At 54.1% G+C, this 17,193-nt stretch overlaps 9 protein-coding genes across 9 annotated transcripts; 5 read left to right on the plus strand and 4 right to left on the minus strand.

Annotated features, from left to right (window-relative positions):
* Positions 1-63: 63 nt before the first annotated feature.
* Positions 64-2,890, minus strand: ASPACDRAFT_1857446 (uncharacterized protein; the record flags this gene model as incomplete). Its single annotated transcript, XM_020197551.1, has 1 exon — positions 64-2,890. The coding sequence occupies one exon, from the start codon at positions 2,888-2,890 to the stop codon at positions 365-367; it is 2,526 nt and encodes an 841-aa protein (XP_020055317.1). The 3' UTR covers positions 64-364.
* Positions 2,891-3,264: 374 nt separating this feature from the next.
* tfb5 (TFIIH complex subunit TFB5) lies at positions 3,265-3,597 on the plus strand (the record flags this gene model as incomplete). The annotated part of the gene is made up of 3 exons (XM_020201448.1): positions 3,265-3,283; positions 3,348-3,499; positions 3,550-3,597. The coding sequence occupies 3 exons, from the start codon at positions 3,265-3,267 to the stop codon at positions 3,595-3,597; spliced, it is 219 nt and encodes a 72-aa protein (XP_020055318.1).
* A 1,435-nt stretch (positions 3,598-5,032) lies between these two features.
* Positions 5,033-5,740, plus strand: ASPACDRAFT_44608 (M24 family metallopeptidase; the record flags this gene model as incomplete). Its single annotated transcript, XM_020201449.1, has 1 exon — positions 5,033-5,740. The coding sequence occupies one exon, from the start codon at positions 5,033-5,035 to the stop codon at positions 5,738-5,740; it is 708 nt and encodes a 235-aa protein (XP_020055319.1).
* A 158-nt stretch (positions 5,741-5,898) lies between these two features.
* Positions 5,899-6,960, minus strand: ASPACDRAFT_44609 (uncharacterized protein; the record flags this gene model as incomplete). The annotated part of the gene is made up of 1 exon (XM_020201450.1): positions 5,899-6,960. The coding sequence occupies one exon, from the start codon at positions 6,958-6,960 to the stop codon at positions 5,899-5,901; it is 1,062 nt and encodes a 353-aa protein (XP_020055320.1).
* A 359-nt stretch (positions 6,961-7,319) lies between these two features.
* Positions 7,320-8,486, plus strand: ASPACDRAFT_121760 (uncharacterized protein). Its single transcript, XM_020196468.1, has 3 exons — positions 7,320-8,044; positions 8,104-8,176; positions 8,275-8,486. The coding sequence occupies exons 1-2, from the start codon at positions 7,807-7,809 to the stop codon at positions 8,139-8,141; spliced, it is 276 nt and encodes a 91-aa protein (XP_020055321.1). The 5' UTR covers positions 7,320-7,806; the 3' UTR covers positions 8,142-8,176; positions 8,275-8,486.
* Positions 8,487-8,770: 284 nt separating this feature from the next.
* Positions 8,771-10,360, plus strand: ASPACDRAFT_1881696 (NAD(P)/FAD-dependent oxidoreductase). Its single transcript, XM_020198250.1, has one exon. It carries the CDS (start codon positions 8,903-8,905, stop codon positions 10,238-10,240), a length of 1,338 nt encoding a protein of 445 aa, XP_020055322.1. The 5' UTR covers positions 8,771-8,902; the 3' UTR covers positions 10,241-10,360.
* Positions 10,361-11,250: 890 nt separating this feature from the next.
* On the plus strand, positions 11,251-12,366 carry ASPACDRAFT_30838 (uncharacterized protein; the record flags this gene model as incomplete). Its single annotated transcript, XM_020199764.1, has 2 exons — positions 11,251-11,632; positions 11,699-12,366. The coding sequence occupies 2 exons, from the start codon at positions 11,251-11,253 to the stop codon at positions 12,364-12,366; spliced, it is 1,050 nt and encodes a 349-aa protein (XP_020055323.1).
* A 145-nt stretch (positions 12,367-12,511) lies between these two features.
* ASPACDRAFT_1881697 (cytochrome P450) lies at positions 12,512-14,342 on the minus strand (the record flags this gene model as incomplete). The annotated part of the gene is made up of 4 exons (XM_020198251.1): positions 13,529-14,342; positions 13,083-13,476; positions 13,004-13,049; positions 12,512-12,936 (listed from the first exon to the last, which is right to left on the minus strand). Exons 1-4 carry the CDS (start codon positions 14,101-14,103, stop codon positions 12,512-12,514), a joined length of 1,440 nt encoding a protein of 479 aa, XP_020055324.1. The 5' UTR covers positions 14,104-14,342.
* An 842-nt stretch (positions 14,343-15,184) lies between these two features.
* Positions 15,185-16,813, minus strand: ASPACDRAFT_61660 (ankyrin repeat domain-containing protein; the record flags this gene model as incomplete). The annotated part of the gene is made up of 1 exon (XM_020203681.1): positions 15,185-16,813. One exon carries the CDS (start codon positions 16,811-16,813, stop codon positions 15,185-15,187), a length of 1,629 nt encoding a protein of 542 aa, XP_020055325.1.
* Positions 16,814-17,193: the final 380 nt, after the last annotated feature.

A 17,193-nucleotide genomic window follows, 5' to 3' on the forward strand; every position in this document is an offset into this window, starting at 1 on the left:
CGGAGATAAAACTAGTTCGCCTCCACATGAAATTAGAAAAGCCTGAAGACCAAATTTATTCTCCACATGATCCACTCTCTACCTGGGTCTATTGGGCTTCTCGGCCTTGAGCAGATCGTAAGATCACCAATGGGCAGTTCGATGCAGCTGACAAAAAGCAATCATAGCAAGCATGTTACGCGTCATCTGATGCTGTCAGATATTAGTGCAGGCTCGATAAAGCAACCTCGCCCGTCTCAGCTCGCTTAGACAACACCCATCGGACTCCGGTCGCGTCCAAGCCACCAACATTACTAGAGATGCCAAAGGTCCCTGAGAGTGTTGCCTCCCAGGTTTGCAAGAAACCTGAGCAATGGTTGACTATCTATTCTTTCTCCTCAAATTCGATCTGATAGCCTTGCTGGCCCAGAAGCTTCACAGCCAGAGATCCAGCCTCTGACTCGATCATACTCTCAACCACGCTTGCGGCGCACGTCATCATTTCACCGCTGAGTACCTCTTCCTTCTCTGCCAGAATCTGGTCCAGCTGATCTGTTCCGGCAGCAGCCATGAAGAAATGACCCACAAGAAACGGCAGCTCAGTCTCATCCTCGAGGTAGTTGGCCCCATGTACCCTGCGCAGAAGGGGATCACACATGTCTCGGACCATTCGAAGTAGCCTCCAGCAGTTTCTGTGTAAGGCCAGATAATCGAACTTGAATTCCGGCGCTTCGTTATGAATCGTGTCTCGCAAGGTCTCGAGTAATTCGACGACGGTGAGTTGGCGAGCGGAGCGCTTCTTGGTGGGCAGCTTGCCTCTGCCGGTGCGAGTATCACGATGCTTTTCAACTGATCCATCTACTTCTTGATCATTATTCCATGCAGCGAACTTCGTCAGAATTGTCTCGAGATCCGATTCAGTGAATCCGCTCGGTGCCAATCCTTCACAGTGTCGACTGAAGAACATCCGCGAGACGGGGGCGACAGGCTGCATACGCCTTGGCCCGGCCTTTGATCCAGGTAGCTTAATGCTATGACGCCGGTTGCGAGCGAATGCTGCGGCGGAAAAGCCGATGTAGAGACTGTATTGCTTCAAGTACTCGCTAGGCTGACAGGGCGGGGTACCGATGAAAATCTCATTATGCCAGCTCAGGACAAGTTCCATGTCAGCCCAGTGTCTCGTCAGTAACCCTTCCTGCCGCAGAGCGTTGTAGAAATGGGCGGCGTACATAATCGCCCCCCATGTGCCCTGAAAAGCCATAGCGAAGTCCTGGAAGCGAGCCTTGACATAGTATGTCAAAATCCCACAAAACAACGGGTGCCACTTCATAAGTTTGCAGCACTCAGAGGGCCTCCAGACGTGGTACCTCTCCTTTGCGGTCTGCGTGAAGTCGGAATCCACCCACGCGGAGATGAACTCGAGAAAACGCTTGATCCGTGCGTCATATTGCTCGGGCCACGATACAATGCGGAGGTGAGCGAAGAATTCCTGGTTCAGCTCGAGCGAGCTTTGGATGCATTTCGCGGTGTTGGTGAGATCCGCAAACCCACTTTCCACGTCCCCCCCAAGGCAATGGTGAATGTCAAGAAAGATTTGGCACGCGAACACCAGCCAGAGCGGAACCTGGTGCGTGTCGAACATCTTGCGTATCCCGCGCGTGATTTCGTCTTCGTGTGGCTCCGGCTGCGGGAGGAGAAGATGTAGATACACAAATTCGGAGAGTACCTCGTTCATGACCTTATTCTCCTCCTCAAATCTGTCCCTTGCACTTTTCCGCGCCCTGTCGCTCGCCCTGTCGCAGATGGGAAAGGACTTTTCTCTGCATGGGAGAAAGCTGTGTTTGTCGACGAGAGGATGGAACGAGTTCAGGTAGACAAAGGTGGGTATAAACAGTGACTCGGCAATGTTGTAGGTTCGGAAGTTAAAAGGGTCTCCGGGCCGCTCCCGGTGCATCGGATCCTCGCCGACCATGTCAGAGATCCCCTCATAGAGACTGATCAACAGTGCGATCGATCCTCCATGTTCGTTCAGAAGGCCCTGAATTTCCTCCTCCAGATGTCGGGCGAAGTCGATGGCACAGTTTGTCATGAGGGACACCGCCACCAGATCGAACGTACGCAGTTTGTAGCCCTTCCAGGTCCGTGCGATGACGGCTCGGATCTTTCGCAGATCCTGAAGCAGCAGGCTGAAGGCAAAGAACACTTCTTCGTAGTCGTGGAGGCGCTCGGCTTCATAGTTGACCTCTGGCTTTTCGGTCGCTGGGGCGGGGATGGCAACATCCGGGGCTTGCAAAAACGCCTCGGACGGCTCATGAACTTCTAGGCCTTCGTACCGATTCGCCAGGTTGTTGGCCTTGTGGTCTGTGACGTTGTCAACCGAGGGGTCTTCTACATTTTTATCTGACATTCGAGGCTGTAGAGCCTGCCGGACGTGTTCTAGAATCCCGATGAAATACTCGTGTCGGTCCGAGGATTCTCGCGATTCGAGGTTTGTTGAGAGCTTAGCCCGGGCCTTGTTGCCATGCTCGTGTCGCACTGAGATGGCTCGGTCCAGGACCGTCACAAAGCTTGCTGGCACGCGAATCCCCGGCTTGGTTGATGCAGCGATATATTCTGCGAGGTCGACGAAATCCTTCAAGGCGAGAATGTGTTTAGCAGTTTCGGATATTGTTGATTGAGAGCCAGTGGATGCAGCTTTGGTGGCAGCCTCGCGAGCCAACTTCCTTGCCTTTCCTTTGAGACGCTTAGAAGGACCGGGGGTTGCAGCCGAGGGTGGATTGTTGGCTGTAGAAGTTGTATTGGCTGTGGCTCCAAGTTTATCCACAGGGAAGCCACAGCTCTTGGCAGTAGCAACGAGCCATGTCGCTACAGTGTCGGTGTCCGCTTTGTATTGCAGATAACTGCTTTTCATGAAGTTGAACGCCGTTTCTGAACTTGTTTCTGGTCTTTTTTGCTGCAGACAAAAACTTCCTCATGCATGATGGATAGTGATAAGTGATGAGTATGTGTTAAAGGAATTGTACTTCCTGATAATGTAAACATAGAGCCGTGAAAGCGGTGTATAGTATTCTGCAGGATATATCAGCAGGCGGTAAAGGGTGACATGCGGCGCCAAGCAGTGAATAATCCAAGGCATGGGTGCCTCAGGACACAAGGCCCCAGGCACCAGGACACCCGCGGAGATCTTCGGTCGCGCCGCTCCATTTCACCCTCCAACCGCTCTCTCCCTTGGTGCAACACCAGTCTTCTTCAACTTCATCCAACTTCAACACAAACACCGCCATCATGCCACGCGCCGTCCGAGGTAATAATCATCACCTTTCTTGTATCCAGCTCTCACGTCCCAGCTAATCACCCCATCCTCACAGGAGTCCTCATCGAATGCGACCCGTCCGTGAAAGCCATCATCCTGAAATACGACGAAGAGCGCCACGACTACATCGTCGAAGACCTCGATGACGATCGCCACCTCGTGATCAAAGAGAGTCAGCTCCAGAACCTCAAAATCCGACTGGGAAAGGTAGAAGATGTGCTCGGTTTTGTGTCGACCTGTCATACTGATGGTCCTAGGAACTCGACGATAAGGTCATGCAGCCGGAGGAGGAGGAATCGGAGTGATCGTCCACCTGTTTGTACTCGGATATTGGAATGGTGCTTGCGGCTGGTTTGTGATGGTGTGAGGGCGGGCATACTAGGAGGGGAGGGTCGGTTGGGCTTAAGGGTTCCAGTTAGCACCCCACGCCCGATGCTTGTGCCGTGGTGCTTGTCGGAACCAGGATCACCGCAATTTCCACATGGGAAGCAAAGGATGGGATGGCAGTGATCAATATGGGAATCGTATACGGTCGGCTCCCTCCACCGGCAGGGACCTGGCACCCGTGAGAGACATCCAAGTCTCAGAGCTAGGACGCACACGAATTCACAGCAGCTGGCACTGTCGACTGTCACTTAGATTGCGATGCTTGGAAAGGTCCAGTCTCGCTTACGTCGGTCCCAATCGGGGACAGCTATCTGTGACGGGGGTATCTCCGCCATCGCCATCGAAGCATTGATCCTTACCTCCGGGTTTTTCCACAGTCTGTGATTACTCGAGGAGGATTCAAATGAGTGGAACAACAAACCGGAGGTCTCCAGTCATACTGCTAGCTGAATCCTCATCGTCAAGTACCTGATGGACATGCATTTGCTGGTGGTCTCCATTGGATAGTTGACGCCCGGAACGATCAGCCGATATCGCGAGCCTTACCCGAAAGACCACCCGTCTATTCACATTCAGCGTTGGCGGTTCATAGTTCAGTGTTAGGAATTCATCAATCGCAAGCTAGCAGACGCCATAGATATAATAGCTTCCATCCGTACTACGAAGCTTGTCCGACATGCTCGCACGGTAGTCGACCCACAAAATGGAATTTTCCAAATCACGAAATGATGGAGGTTTTTATGGTGTGCCAATCTATCAATGCTGACAGCTGTCGGGAGTCTGTCGATCGCTTGACAGAAACGCGGAGCTACGCGAGTTAGTGTGATTGCCTGTCCGACTCTATGCCGAAAGCTTAGCCTCATTCGCTGTATCTACCGAGTTCGGATCTACGTACTACATTAGGTAGTGTACGATCACCTCGTGCTGCATCCATTTCCACCCGAGAAACAAACCTCATGCAACTTTTGAGACGGCGATCGCGTTAAAGACGGAGTGGAGGAATAACATATCGTATAATGTAGGTAAGTTACTGTGTACATCGCAGTCTATAGTCTAACTCGATATCACGAACCTCCCACCACGAAGCCGGCCCGACTATCCAATAAGCCAGCCGCTAAAGCAGTGGTAATCACCCCAAGCACCAACCCCAATAAGCCCGGCGATCCGATAACGGCACGCCATTGTGCGCCCACTTTACCCCACTTCACGTATATCACCGCGCGGCGTATACAAAAACCCCCACACCCACACCCCACACTCAAACAATTTCTCCCCTCACCACCAAGTCGAAATCCCCAACCCCAACTCTCTTCCCTTTGGGAACGCCACCACAGATCAGATTCTGACGCCAAAATGACAACCACGGAGGAAACCCACCGCGCGACCTCCCTCCAAGACGCCCAAGACAAAGCCCTCACGCTCTTCGCCGCCATCGAACCCCTCATCGTGCCCGGCATCACCGAAAAGGCCCTGAGCGACAGCATCCACCGCCTAGGCGCGGAGCACCACAACGTGCGCACACACTGGCACAAGCGTCTCGTGCGCAGCGGACCCAACACCCTGCGGCCCTTCGCCGACAACCCGCCGGACCGGACCCTCCTCGCCGACGACATCCTCGTCATCGACTTGGGTCCGGTGTTCGAAGAATGGGAGGCGGACTTCGGCCGCACCTACGTTCTAGGCAATGATCCCGCCAAGCTGGCGCTCCGCGATGCGCTAGAAGGGATCTGGGTCGCCGTGAAGGAGGAGTTCGATCGGCGGCCGGAAATCACAGGGGCGGAGTTGTATGCGATTGCAGAGCAAAAGGTCAAGGAGGCCGGGGAAAGGGAGGGGTGGGGGTGGGTGTTTGGGGCGGAGATCGCGGGCCATATTGTCGGGAGCTTTCCGCATGAGCGCATCCCGAACGATCGCATCAGTTTGTACATTACTCCCGGCAATGGGGAGAGGATGCGGGGAAAGGGGAAGGGTGGGTGGGAGAGGCATTGGATTTTGGAGATTCATGTGCATGATAAGGAGCGCGGGTTTGGGGGGTTTTGTGAGCGGTTGTTGACCGTTGGCTGAGCTTGGTGGGTGGCATTTGGGTGGTGCTTGGGTGGTTGGTATACTGTAGATAAAATGGATCAATGAACGGATATATGGAATGAGTCTACTTGTATTGTATACTTGCAATGTATTTGTCATAAAGAAAGGCAACTCGCCAGGAAGAAGGCGACGGTAGGTCAACCTGAAGTATCCTGCCGCAACTGAAAGTCCTGACGAATGCCCGTCACCGACGGCGTCAAATACGCAGGAATCGGGCCGTGCCCCGTGAATGTGTGGTCGGTGCAGGGATCGACACGCAACCCAGGGCCAGGCGGGAACAGTCCCATCAGATCGAGCTCGTCGAACATCTCCCGAAACTCCGCCTTGACCGCGTCCGAAAATCCGTCCTGGTCGTAGAACCACAGGGCCTCGCGGAACAGGCTCAGGATGGTGCTGTATGGCTTGATCATGTTGCGCGGGTGGAGGTCGACCTGGGGATCCCCATTCTGGTACACGGACGGGTGGTCGTTGTACCAGAACATGGCGATGTGCTTCAGCTCGGCGTGCCAATAGGCCTGCGGCACGCCGGCGCGCGTCGCCAGGTCGCGGCTCAGGTTGATGAGCACCGTCTCCGCCCACGTCTGCTGCGTGTAGGTGACCACGGAGCAGTTCCAGAGCCGGCAGATGACGGGCTCGCGCGATTCCATGTAGCAGTAGCTGTTTTCGAGCTCGGTCCGGCGAGGCGGGTTGGAGAAGAACCAGAAGAGGTCCTCCTGCGGGTAGAGGAGGATCGTCAGGCCGTAGGCATCGTTAGAAGCGCCCGCACTGCCTGGCGGGGGGAAGGAAGGGATATCCTCATCAAGATCCATTGCATCCGGGTCCTGTGGCTGGGTCAGTTGTGTCTGGTCCACCTCCATCGCATCGGGGTTCTGTTGCTGGCCTTGAGCGCCCGCATCGGCTGTCAGAGCCGCATGGTAATGATCCGCAGAGCTGGGGATCTGGGCCAGTGAGCGGGTCAGCTGGCAGTCGACACCGTACGGGCATGCAACCAGTCCATGGCGAGTGAGTACTTCGCAGACTTGGTGGATAAGGTCTTCAGAAATGAGAAACTTGACGGGCATGTTCGTATGGCGGTTAGTGCTCACCAGCCAATACAGTTCGGCGACGGGGGTGTGAAAGTAGGCATACGGAATGCTCTCCTCTTCAAACCACTTCACCACGTTGTCGCCGGGGGACAGGACCTTAAGTGGGATTGCCATGTTGTAGTCTGGATGCTTATGATGTGTTTATGGTAAGTTTCAACTTCAAGATGGGGGTGCGCTTTCTCTGCGAGAAAGCAGCCTGTCTTGCTTTTATAGATCTGTTGAAAAGGTCCCAAGAGATGATCTTCGCTAGGCTTTTGTAGATGTCGGAACTTTCCTTCATTTTGAATGTTCTCGTTGTCATACTTAGTAGCATGTCGCTGTAACAGTTCTCATCGTGGGTTTTCATCCAGTTGACCATTGATAGCAGATAGGTCAGAAGATAGAAAACTTTGCGCCGTCGGCATCACTGCAATAGTCGCTTCTCTCAGAATCAAGTACCTTACTAGCCAGAGAGAAAGAAAACCCAAACAAACAACCAGCTTCTTTAGACACTGGCCCTCAGCATAGATCCAACCCTATTTAAGTGCAATGCTTGGCATCACTCTCAGGGCTGACCCCTAACATCCAATCGACTGCTGAACAGCCTCCCCACGACAAACCTCAATTGACGTCTCACTCACACGCTCAACACCAATGAAAATAGCCCAACCCTCGGCTACAGCTCGTACCCTGAGGTAATGTGCCCTCCGTCCTTCTGCAAGGTGTCACCTGGCCCCGTGCCGCACTAATCCCGCCTCCGCATTCACTGCAACCACCCACGGTTCGCCTCTTAACTCAACCGCATTGATCGCACCACGACGTCATGCAATCCGTTGCATCTTCATTGTTTCGATTTCCCCGCCTTACTTAAATCCCACATTGACCCCAGATTCTACACGACTGTATTCAACCTATCCAATGCAGCCTTAGTATACTCCCTGAACAATCACCTATCAATTACAACCCCACAATCTCAGAAAAATGGAATCCAACCCCCGCAAGCTCTCCGGATCCTACCACCTCACCGGCGCGGACATCGTCGAATCGATCGACGATCTCGGCTCGGACGGCCGATGGGAGGAGCTGACCGCCAAGCGCGCGGCCCACCAGACCGCCGCCGCCGACATGCCGCAGGGCAGCGAGCGCACCGGCTTCACCAGTAATAAGGTGCCCGATCGGGCGCAGTCGTTCCGGCCGTACGATCCGAAGGGGCCGATGGGTATGCCTCTCTCTTTTTTGTCAGATTGGAACCTTGGCTAATAAAGGTGGTGGGAATAGGCACCGAGCAAAGCGAGGATATTCATCCCCATGAGTAATCCGCTGGTGGCCGGGTACGGAGCGTCGCGTTATGGTGCGTCTAGCATAGGGCTCTACAAATCCCGCGCAGGGGGAGATGTTGGTTTGGAAAATGGAATGATTGATGATGTAGTATATGTGCGATGCGTGTAGTCAATTTAGGCAATGATATGTGAATGCTGTCTTTGAAGGATGAGTTGTGTGCAAGGTTGCGCTTGTTGAATACTGTATTGTTCATTCGGCTCGGATAATCTTCGTGACAAGCATCCCATCCCGCACCCGCCCTATGAGATAGTGCACATCATACGACAAACGCAACACACTGAGATCCTACCACAGCTACAGAAGTAATCCTCAAGTAGATCATACTCCACCTGCTCCTTAATCAACTTACACAATCTCCTTACCTAACAAATCTAGACCCCATCCTTGTCAACCCCAGGGCGTAGACAGGGAACCGATTCCCCAAAGCAGACTAGGGTAACCCTACTTTCCCCGCGGTAAACTCCACACTGGGGTGGAGCAATCCTCGCACCGTCCCCCCGAAACGGGCCAAATCTTCCGAGACGCCGGAAAACTCCTACCACCGCCCACGAAAAGAGGGCGAGTATATAACCGCGCGCTTGAGGCTGGATTCTGACCCTGTGCAGTTCTCGATATCTCCGACAGCACAGCATACAATTACCCTGCCAGTCCTCAATTGCATTCATTGATCTGAAACCAACCTAGCACAAAACCATCACTATCAAGTTCAGCCCAAGCACCGAAAAGAAGTAAGGAAATGTCCCTCATCATCCTCGGAGGCGGCATCATCGGCCTCTCCACGGCCTACTACGCCTCGCTGGCCGACCCCACCCGCAAAATCCAGATCGTCGACTCGGCCTCGGCCCTCTTCCAGTCCGCCTCGGGCTTCTCGGGCGGCTTCATCGCCAAGGACTGGTTCTCGGAGGATGTCACCTCGCTCGCCGACCTCTCCTTCCGCCTGCACCAGTCTCTCGCGGATGCGCACGACGGCCGCAAGAAATGGGGCTACAGCGCTAGCCAGGCCTTTGGCGTGACGATGGACGAGCTCGACGCGCACGGCCGGAAGACCGGCGGCAAGGTACGCGGCGAGGATTGGTTGCTGTCGGGCACGAGTCGCGCGGAGGTCGCGAAGCAGTTTTCCCCGTCTTCTAGCTCCATCGCTAAGGGGAAAGGGGAGAGTGATGGACGGTTGGATGGCAAGGGCACGCCGACGTGGATGAATCGCCCTGCGGAGTGCGTGGTGGAGGAGATCTCGAGTGACGCGGGGTGCGCGCAGGTCGACCCCAAGGCGCTGGTGGAGTGGTTGCTGGCGCAGTGTCGGGAGCACCGGGTGGAGATCCTGCTGGATACCCGCGCGACGGGGTTCAAGGTCGATCGCGACGGCCGGATCGAGGCTGTGAAGGCTGAGCAGCGCATGTCGGTGCACAGCACCCCCGTCGAGATCTCGTTGCCCTGCAAGGATGTCGTCATTGCCGCCGGGTGCTGGACCCCCCGCGTGTTCCAGACGCTATTCAAGCGCAAGATGGCGGTTGGGATCAATGGGCTCGCCGGGTATAGTGTCATCGTGCGCTCGCCCCGGTATACCCGCTCCGTTGCGCAGAAGGACCATTCGATTTTCTGCGCCCCCGGCCCGCAGTGGGAATTTGCGCCGGAAATGCTCGGCAGAGTGAACCATGAGGGGGTTCCCGAGATCTACATCGCGGGGCTGAATAGTGATAAGATGCCGTTGCCGGAGGTAGCGGGCGAGATTCCGAAGTTGCGGGATCAGAAGCAGGTGGAGCGACTGCGGGAGGTGGCCCGGCTGTTGACAGGCAGTGCTGCTTCGACGAAGAGTGATCTAGAGATTGTGAGCGAGGGCTTGTGTTTCAGGCCGGTTTCGACGACAGGCTCTCCGATTATCTCGCCAGTCACGGGGGCTGTGAGCAGCGCTGGAGGCAAGGTGTATGTGGCCAGCGGACACGGCCCGTGGGGAATCACTCTGGCCTTGGGAACGGGTCAGGTCGTTTCCGAGCTCTTGACCGGCAAGACCCCCAGTGCTGATATCAGCAAGTTGGCGCTGAAGCAGGATGTGTCTTTGCTGAGGAGTCAGTTGTAAATATTTGGTGTCTGTCTTATTAGCGTGTTTTCTTTTTGTACTGTCTTAGTCTTCTAGACCCTTTTGCACTACGACTGTACTCCAGCGCAAGACCAGGGTCGCGCTGATTTATGATAGAATGTCATCGATTTTGAAATGTGATGCAGGTAGCTCCAAACCATGAGGCCTAATCGATGGAGCAAGTCGTGTTCGAAAGTAGGTGAATGTACAGTACAACCTGGGGTACCCGCGGAATTAAATAATCGGCCGGGTTACAGTTTCGATAGATCTACAGGTTGAGTACCTTAAGGGAGCGCCACGAAGACCTGTTGGCAGGGCTAAAAATAGAGTGTCACTGCGGCCTATGTTTCGGGAAGCAGAACGTATCCCGACAGAATGTTCACTGGCCGGCTATAGTTGCAATGAGATGACTAGTCGGCCTTGCCAGTCTCCTACGCACTAAAACCCGTAAGTAGTTTATTCTGAGAATTAAAGACGCATCAATAGGTGGGCTCAGGACTGCCTGGTTACGTAAAGAGTCATATTATCGAATGATGTGATTATTTGCGAGGGTCCTATATTGACATCTTGAAACGCGTGTCAACCAAGGCACATCCTCATAGCATTTGATGATCAAGCCCTAAATTAAGAGCTGATCTGGTCGAGTTAAAAAGTTGAAGCAGGTCAGACCTAGAAGTCAAAGGACCTATGCACTGTGAACCGAGGGTGTAACCGTCTATGGGTTGCTGTGATCTACACAATCCTGGAACCCTGGGCATGGGCTCGGACTCCGACAATAGCAACAGCCACCTGTCATCCTCTCCTCGTCACTCCTAGGGCTCACCCAAATAACTAAGTCGCACAAAATGGATAGGCCCTTATTCATAGATTTGCAACGGCACCAGCCCTAATCACAACCCCCGACCGAGTTAAAAGGAGCATCCCTCCCAAGGACGATGTCCACTACCCTCTGGCATATCACCACGGCTCACATTACAATCTGCCTCACAGCACGAAACCCCCAAATGACAATGCCCACTTCCCTGGTCACCGGTGGCACGGGCTTCATTGGCCTGCACGTCGTCAAGCTTCTCCTCAAGAAGGGAGAGACCGTCCACACCACCGTCCGCAGTCTCAAGAACGCCGCCAAATGCAAGCCGCTTCTCGATCTCCAAGCCCAGTATCCAGGCAGACTTTCCCTTTTCGAGGCTGATCTTCTCTGTGATGGCTCCTTCCACCCCGCGATGGAGGGCTGCAGCGTTGTCTACCACATCGCGTCGCCATTTTTGGCACCTCCACAGATCAAAAACGGAGTCAAAGAATGCGTCGAGCCCGCTTTGCAGGGCACTCGCAACGTGCTGGAGTCAGTAAACCAATGCGAGAACGTGCACCGCGTTGTCCTGACCTCTTCAAGTAAGCCAGCCAGCCAGCACCTTCAACTTGTCTATCTGCCATCTAACACGCAGTAAAACTCGGCAGTCGCAGCAATGTACAGCGACAGCATCGAAATCACCCAGATGAAAGACAGCACCCTCACCGAAGCCTACTGGAACGACACCGCCACCGAGACCAACAACCCCTACCACTACTCCAAGGTCGCCGCCGAGCGCGAAGCCTGGAAGCTGCACGACGGCCAGCTCCACAAACGATGGGATCTCGTCGTCATCAACCCGGGCCTCACCCTGGGTCCCCCACTCACCACTGAATCCACGTCGGGTAGCTTGTTCACGATTGAGAACATCTTCTCTGGCCAGAACAAACAGGGCACACCCGAGCTGTACTATCCCGTGGTCGACGTGCGGGACGTCGCGGCAGCGCACGTCAAGGCCGGGACGAGCAAGACGGCCACCGGTCGGTATTTGATTGCGGGCGATCGCACGGTGGGGTTGTTGGAAATGGCCGAGATTGTGCGGCCGATTCATAAAGATCCCAAATTGTTGCCCACGCGCAATCTGCCAAAGCTTATGGTGTACCTGGCGGGGCCGTTTATCGGGGTGTCGCGAAGCTGGGTTTCGAGAAATATCGGGATTGATTTCAAGGTGGATAATGGTCGGAGTGTACGAGAGCTGGGAATGAAGTATTTGCCTGTTGAGCAGGTGATTAAAGATCAGTATGAGGCGTGGGTGAGGATGAAGGAGCAGCACTAGGGCCAGCCTCGAGGTATCGTATCACTGAGGAGAATATCATTCCGTTCTTAGTAACTATGCACGAACTCTCAAAAGATAGTTCCTGGAAGGAATTTCTACTCGCCACGCTCTATGCCCATAAAGCTCCATTAAGCGAAATGGGGAATCAGGCCGGCGTCAAACACACTCTGGTCCCGTTGCGCGAACATACTGTCAGCGTCAACGACTCCTCCCACGGGCCCGAATCCCGACTCTCCAGCCCCTGGAACTCCTGCGCCAGACGCATTGTCACATACGCCACCTCCGTCAACGCATACTGCTGCCCGATGCAGATCCGTGGGCCCCCATTAAACGGCAGGTACTCCCATCGCGGCTGCAGCCGCCCATCTTCCCACCGTTCCGGCCGGTAGACCTCCACATTGTCCCCATAAAAGTCCTTCCGCCGATGCATGGCGTACACATTATACGCAACAATTGTATCCTTGGGTACATAGACCGGCGAGAGCCCATCCTTACCACCTCCAACCGGCAAAACCGTATCCCTCACCGCGACGCGATCGTTCATCGGGACGACGGGGTGTAGTCGGAGCGCTAGCATCACAAACCATCAGCATCAGACCACCTTTCCTAACCACCCACCGAAAGGAAGAACATTCACATTCATTAACACAACACCTCAAATACCTCAACCCCCTCAGCTCCTCCTACGAGGGCAACCGCCCCTCCAACTTCGTCACCACCTCCTGCCGCAACTTCGCCCAGACCTCGGGACGTTTCGCCAGCGTAAAGAACATATTACTCAGCAGACTGGCCGTCGTATCCCTCCCCGCGAGGAGCACATTCATCAACTCATCCAGTATCCGGCGCTTATCACTCGTCCGTGACGCCAACTCGTGCGAGAAGATATATTTCTCGGGTTTCCTGCCACTACCACCACCACCGTCCTGAACAGCCCGAACCGCTTCCTCAACAAATGGCATGGCGAAGTCCCGACAAACGCGATTACACCGCTCCGCCTTCTTATCGTAATAAAATCTTCCAAAAGGCCCCAGAATCGCGCGCACTGTCATCGCTTCCTGGGCATAATTGAATGCCTCCGCGAAATCCAACTCGCTGCGCTGCATCTTCAGGCTGCCGACCGACTGCCCAAACAGGAAGTCCGGTGGCCGAGTCGATTGTGTACCGGAAGAACAAGTCCTGGAGGTCGACGGCCGTGGCCCCGTCGCGGGGGATATGCGCTAGCAGGGAGGGGATCAAGGATTCAAAGGGGGTAAGGTCGGCGACCTGGTCCTTTGTGAAATTGGGGCGGATGAGCGCGCGAGAGGTGGCCCAGTGTGCGCCGTCGGTGTCGTAGATCCCTTCCCCCAGTAAGGGCTGAAAAATCGGGAGGCGGTGGGCCAGGCCGTAGCCTCTGAAGCGGGTGGAGAGGATCGTTTTGATGTTCTCGGGCTCGATGGTCACGATTGTGTATTTCAGGAGGCGGCGCGAGGCGAAGGTGTTTCCGTGGAGCTGGAAGCGCTGTGTGATGGATTCCAGGGCTTTGTGACGCTTTGCGGTCGTGATGCCTCGGTAGATCTCGTCCAGACCGAGGACGGGGTCTTTGTTGTTGTAGTGGGTGATGGGTTGGCAGCCGTGCTGGTGGGCGAATTGGCGGCGGGCGTGCGCGCGGCGGAGGCGGGTGAGGAGGAGGATGCTGGTCAGGGTGAGGGTGAGAAGGAGAGCTAGCTGGGTAGGCGGGAGGTTGAGGAGGGGCTCCATGTTGGGTTTGGGATGGTGCCAAGGGGAAGAGGGGGAGATGGTGCTAGGGAGATGGGATGGTGGAAGTACTTATCATAATGACTAGAGCAGGGTTCGGAGAGTATTGCTGTCTCGACTGGTGATCATGCAGGGGGAGTCAGTCGATGCTACGAGGATATGCAGGGATGTCGATGTTGAATTTTAACCTGGACCAGGATGCAGGGCACTGAAGTGAAATGTGATTGAAAACGCAAAGACTACACTCAGACACAATAGGCTTGTGCTGAACATCCAGCCCAAGCAATTAGGTAAGTTCAGACTATTACTACTTGCGGGCATGGCTTCGACAAGTGCCAGGGTTGGCTATTAGTACCTGCATAGTCATTATCAAGTGCTTTCGTAGGAATCAAGAGGCCGCCTCTTGATCCACATTCAAATCTCGGAGGTCTGTTTTCTTGGCAGACCAGCTGTATTCAAGTTGTGTAACGTGAGATACTGGACAGGGAGAATTGAATCCTCCATTGGCAGAGACTATCGTGTGGCCCGAACGTGACACATTGGGCCAACTCTGAAGACGTCGAGGTCATAACAGCAAGGCTATCTCGCATTTCAGTGAGGAAAACCCGCTCTACCACTCAGTAGCCTGTTAGAGGCTTGTGGTGACTGTGATAAGCACAGATGTTCATGATGCGAGCCGGCACCTGCGAGTATGAACTACTTGGAGTCTATGTGCCGAGGCAATGGACGTCTGAGGGTTAGGGCTTGAAGAACCCCTGGAGGCATTAGATCACTGCTGAATTGCGCCAGCAGCTGGTCTGACAGGTAATACTGGCAATCTTTTATAGTAGGGCAAAGTCAGGAAGTATTATTGATACTAATTTTGGTCAAAGCCACTCTCTTGCAATCGGAACGATTAGCAGGATACAATGGCGCAAGCAGAAACATTCTAAAATATGAAAGTCCACCACATCACCTCGCAGACTATCCCTCGAAATAAACACACAGAAGCCAGTGCCCGAAGAAGTATTGCGCGATAAGTGTAACGAAGGTCCTATAAACTCTGGATCATACCGGTCTTGTCCTCGGAAACAGGGAGAAATTATCAAATCGCGCCCCATCCGAGTAGCAGGCGGACGATTCTGGGCCTTTCATACGCTCGCTCATAATTCCTGGCATAGTCCAGCGCCGTATGCCCGTGCGAATTCCCGATGTTGGGATCCGCCCCGCGTAGAAGAAGCTCACGGATCATCTCCATATCGATGCGCCATGCAGTGAACGCGAACATCAGAGCCGTCTCCCCATGAAAGCTTGTAGAATTAACGCGTGCGCCACTATTAAGAAGAGTGGTCACCGCCCACGCCCATGGCAGTCTGGCGGCTATCATCAGAGGCGTCTGTCCGAAACCGGTATGGAGATTCACGTCTGCTCCCTTATCAAGAAGCAGGCGCACCATCTTCTTGCCCGAATATACGATTGCCAGATACAAAGGCGTACTCGGGCCGGGGCCTACCGCGTTAACATCAGCTCCACTATCGATGAGCAGGTCAGCCGATTTACATGTACCGCTCAAAATGGCAAGCCCCAAAGCTGTCCGCCCCGCAGAGTTGGTAGCATTAACATCAGCTTTTCGATCCAGCAGCATGCGAACTGTCTCATCCTGCTTCTTGTTCGCTGCACACATCAAAGGTGTTGTTTCATCTCTAGCTGCATTTACGTCTGCTCCGCTCTCGAGAAGCATACGAACCACCTCCTCCCCACAAGACCGATTTATCGCGAGGGTGAGCGCGGTCTCCTTGTGGTTGTAGGTGCTCACATCCGGATCCGCCCCTAGAGCGAGAAAGCGACGCACAAGGCTATAGTCACCCCCAGCGATAGCCTGCAGCAAGGGAGTTACCACTCCTACATTGAGATCGGCGTCATGTGCTAGGAGCACTTCAATCACCTCGTCCGCATGTATCAGCACGGCATACGAGATCGCCGTGCGTCCGTCGCAACAAGCGTTTATCGTTGCCCCTTCCGCGAGCAGCAGCTCTACGCAGGATGCACTCGGGTGCCTTGCCGCTAGTATCAGGGCCGTCTCATCCCACGAGTCTGTCGCGTTAACGTTCGCACCGCGCTCGAGCAGAAACCTGATTCCCTGCTCCCTACCACGATAGGCAGCGTAGTGCAATGCTGTTCTCCCCCATCTCGAGATGACCGTGTCAATGGGACGGCCAGTCGGCGACAGCGCACGGGCTATGTCAAGATGATCGTTGCCAACAGCAAGAGTGTAGGCGAGATGTGTCATATTGGCGTTTTCGGCCAGAGTCAGCCGATCGTAGCGATCATTGGTCAGGTCAAACTCGTCTGATCTATACGGCCAAATAGCGTCATCGGGGTGATTTCGGTCGAAGCTATCATCGGGGTAGGGCACTTGATAATAATCAAAGCCGAAGTACTCCGCCTCCTGGCATAACCGGCGCCGAATCAGCCGAATCACCCTGCTCGTATCGTACTCAGGGTCACGCATCGGATCATATTGCACCGCTCGCTGAGCGGTCAGTAGATTGCCATTTTGAGCAGCCGAAAGCAGCACTCCCACCCAGTCTCGGTGGTTTTTGTAGAGAGTATCTATGCATCGCTTTTTTAGCTCCGAGGAGGTCCGCACAAGTGCGTATATGTTGGCTGTTGAGTAGAGCTCCTCTAGGATGTGCAACATTAGCTCCGGCGGGATATCTGTTAGCTTTGCCATTGGGATGGAAGGGAGCCTTTTGTGATCCACAATGTATGGATAGGGAGGTTGATGGAGATCTCTGTGATCTTAGATCGAGGCAAATCGAGAAGTAATAAAGGTCAAGTCACTTGTGGAGACTGTGTTGAGTAGTCTGGGAGAAGTGGTATCGACTCGATGAGGTGACTCACTTGCAAGTTCTCTACCTTCCGTGGATGACGATATGTATGTCCAACATCGATGCCATTCTTCTTTATTAGAACACTATATATACTTGTCTGTATGCACCTTCCGTAATACTCGTCCGCACCACGCTTTGTAATTATACGCTTTGTATCTACGATAAATTCTCCCTCTGAGGTTCCTCTACGCTTTGTATCTATACACTTTATTTTCATAAG

Source organism: Aspergillus aculeatus (assembly GCF_001890905.1).
Source record: "Aspergillus aculeatus ATCC 16872 unplaced genomic scaffold ASPACscaffold_10, whole genome shotgun sequence".
Taxonomy (NCBI): Eukaryota; Fungi; Ascomycota; class Eurotiomycetes; order Eurotiales; family Aspergillaceae; genus Aspergillus; species Aspergillus aculeatus.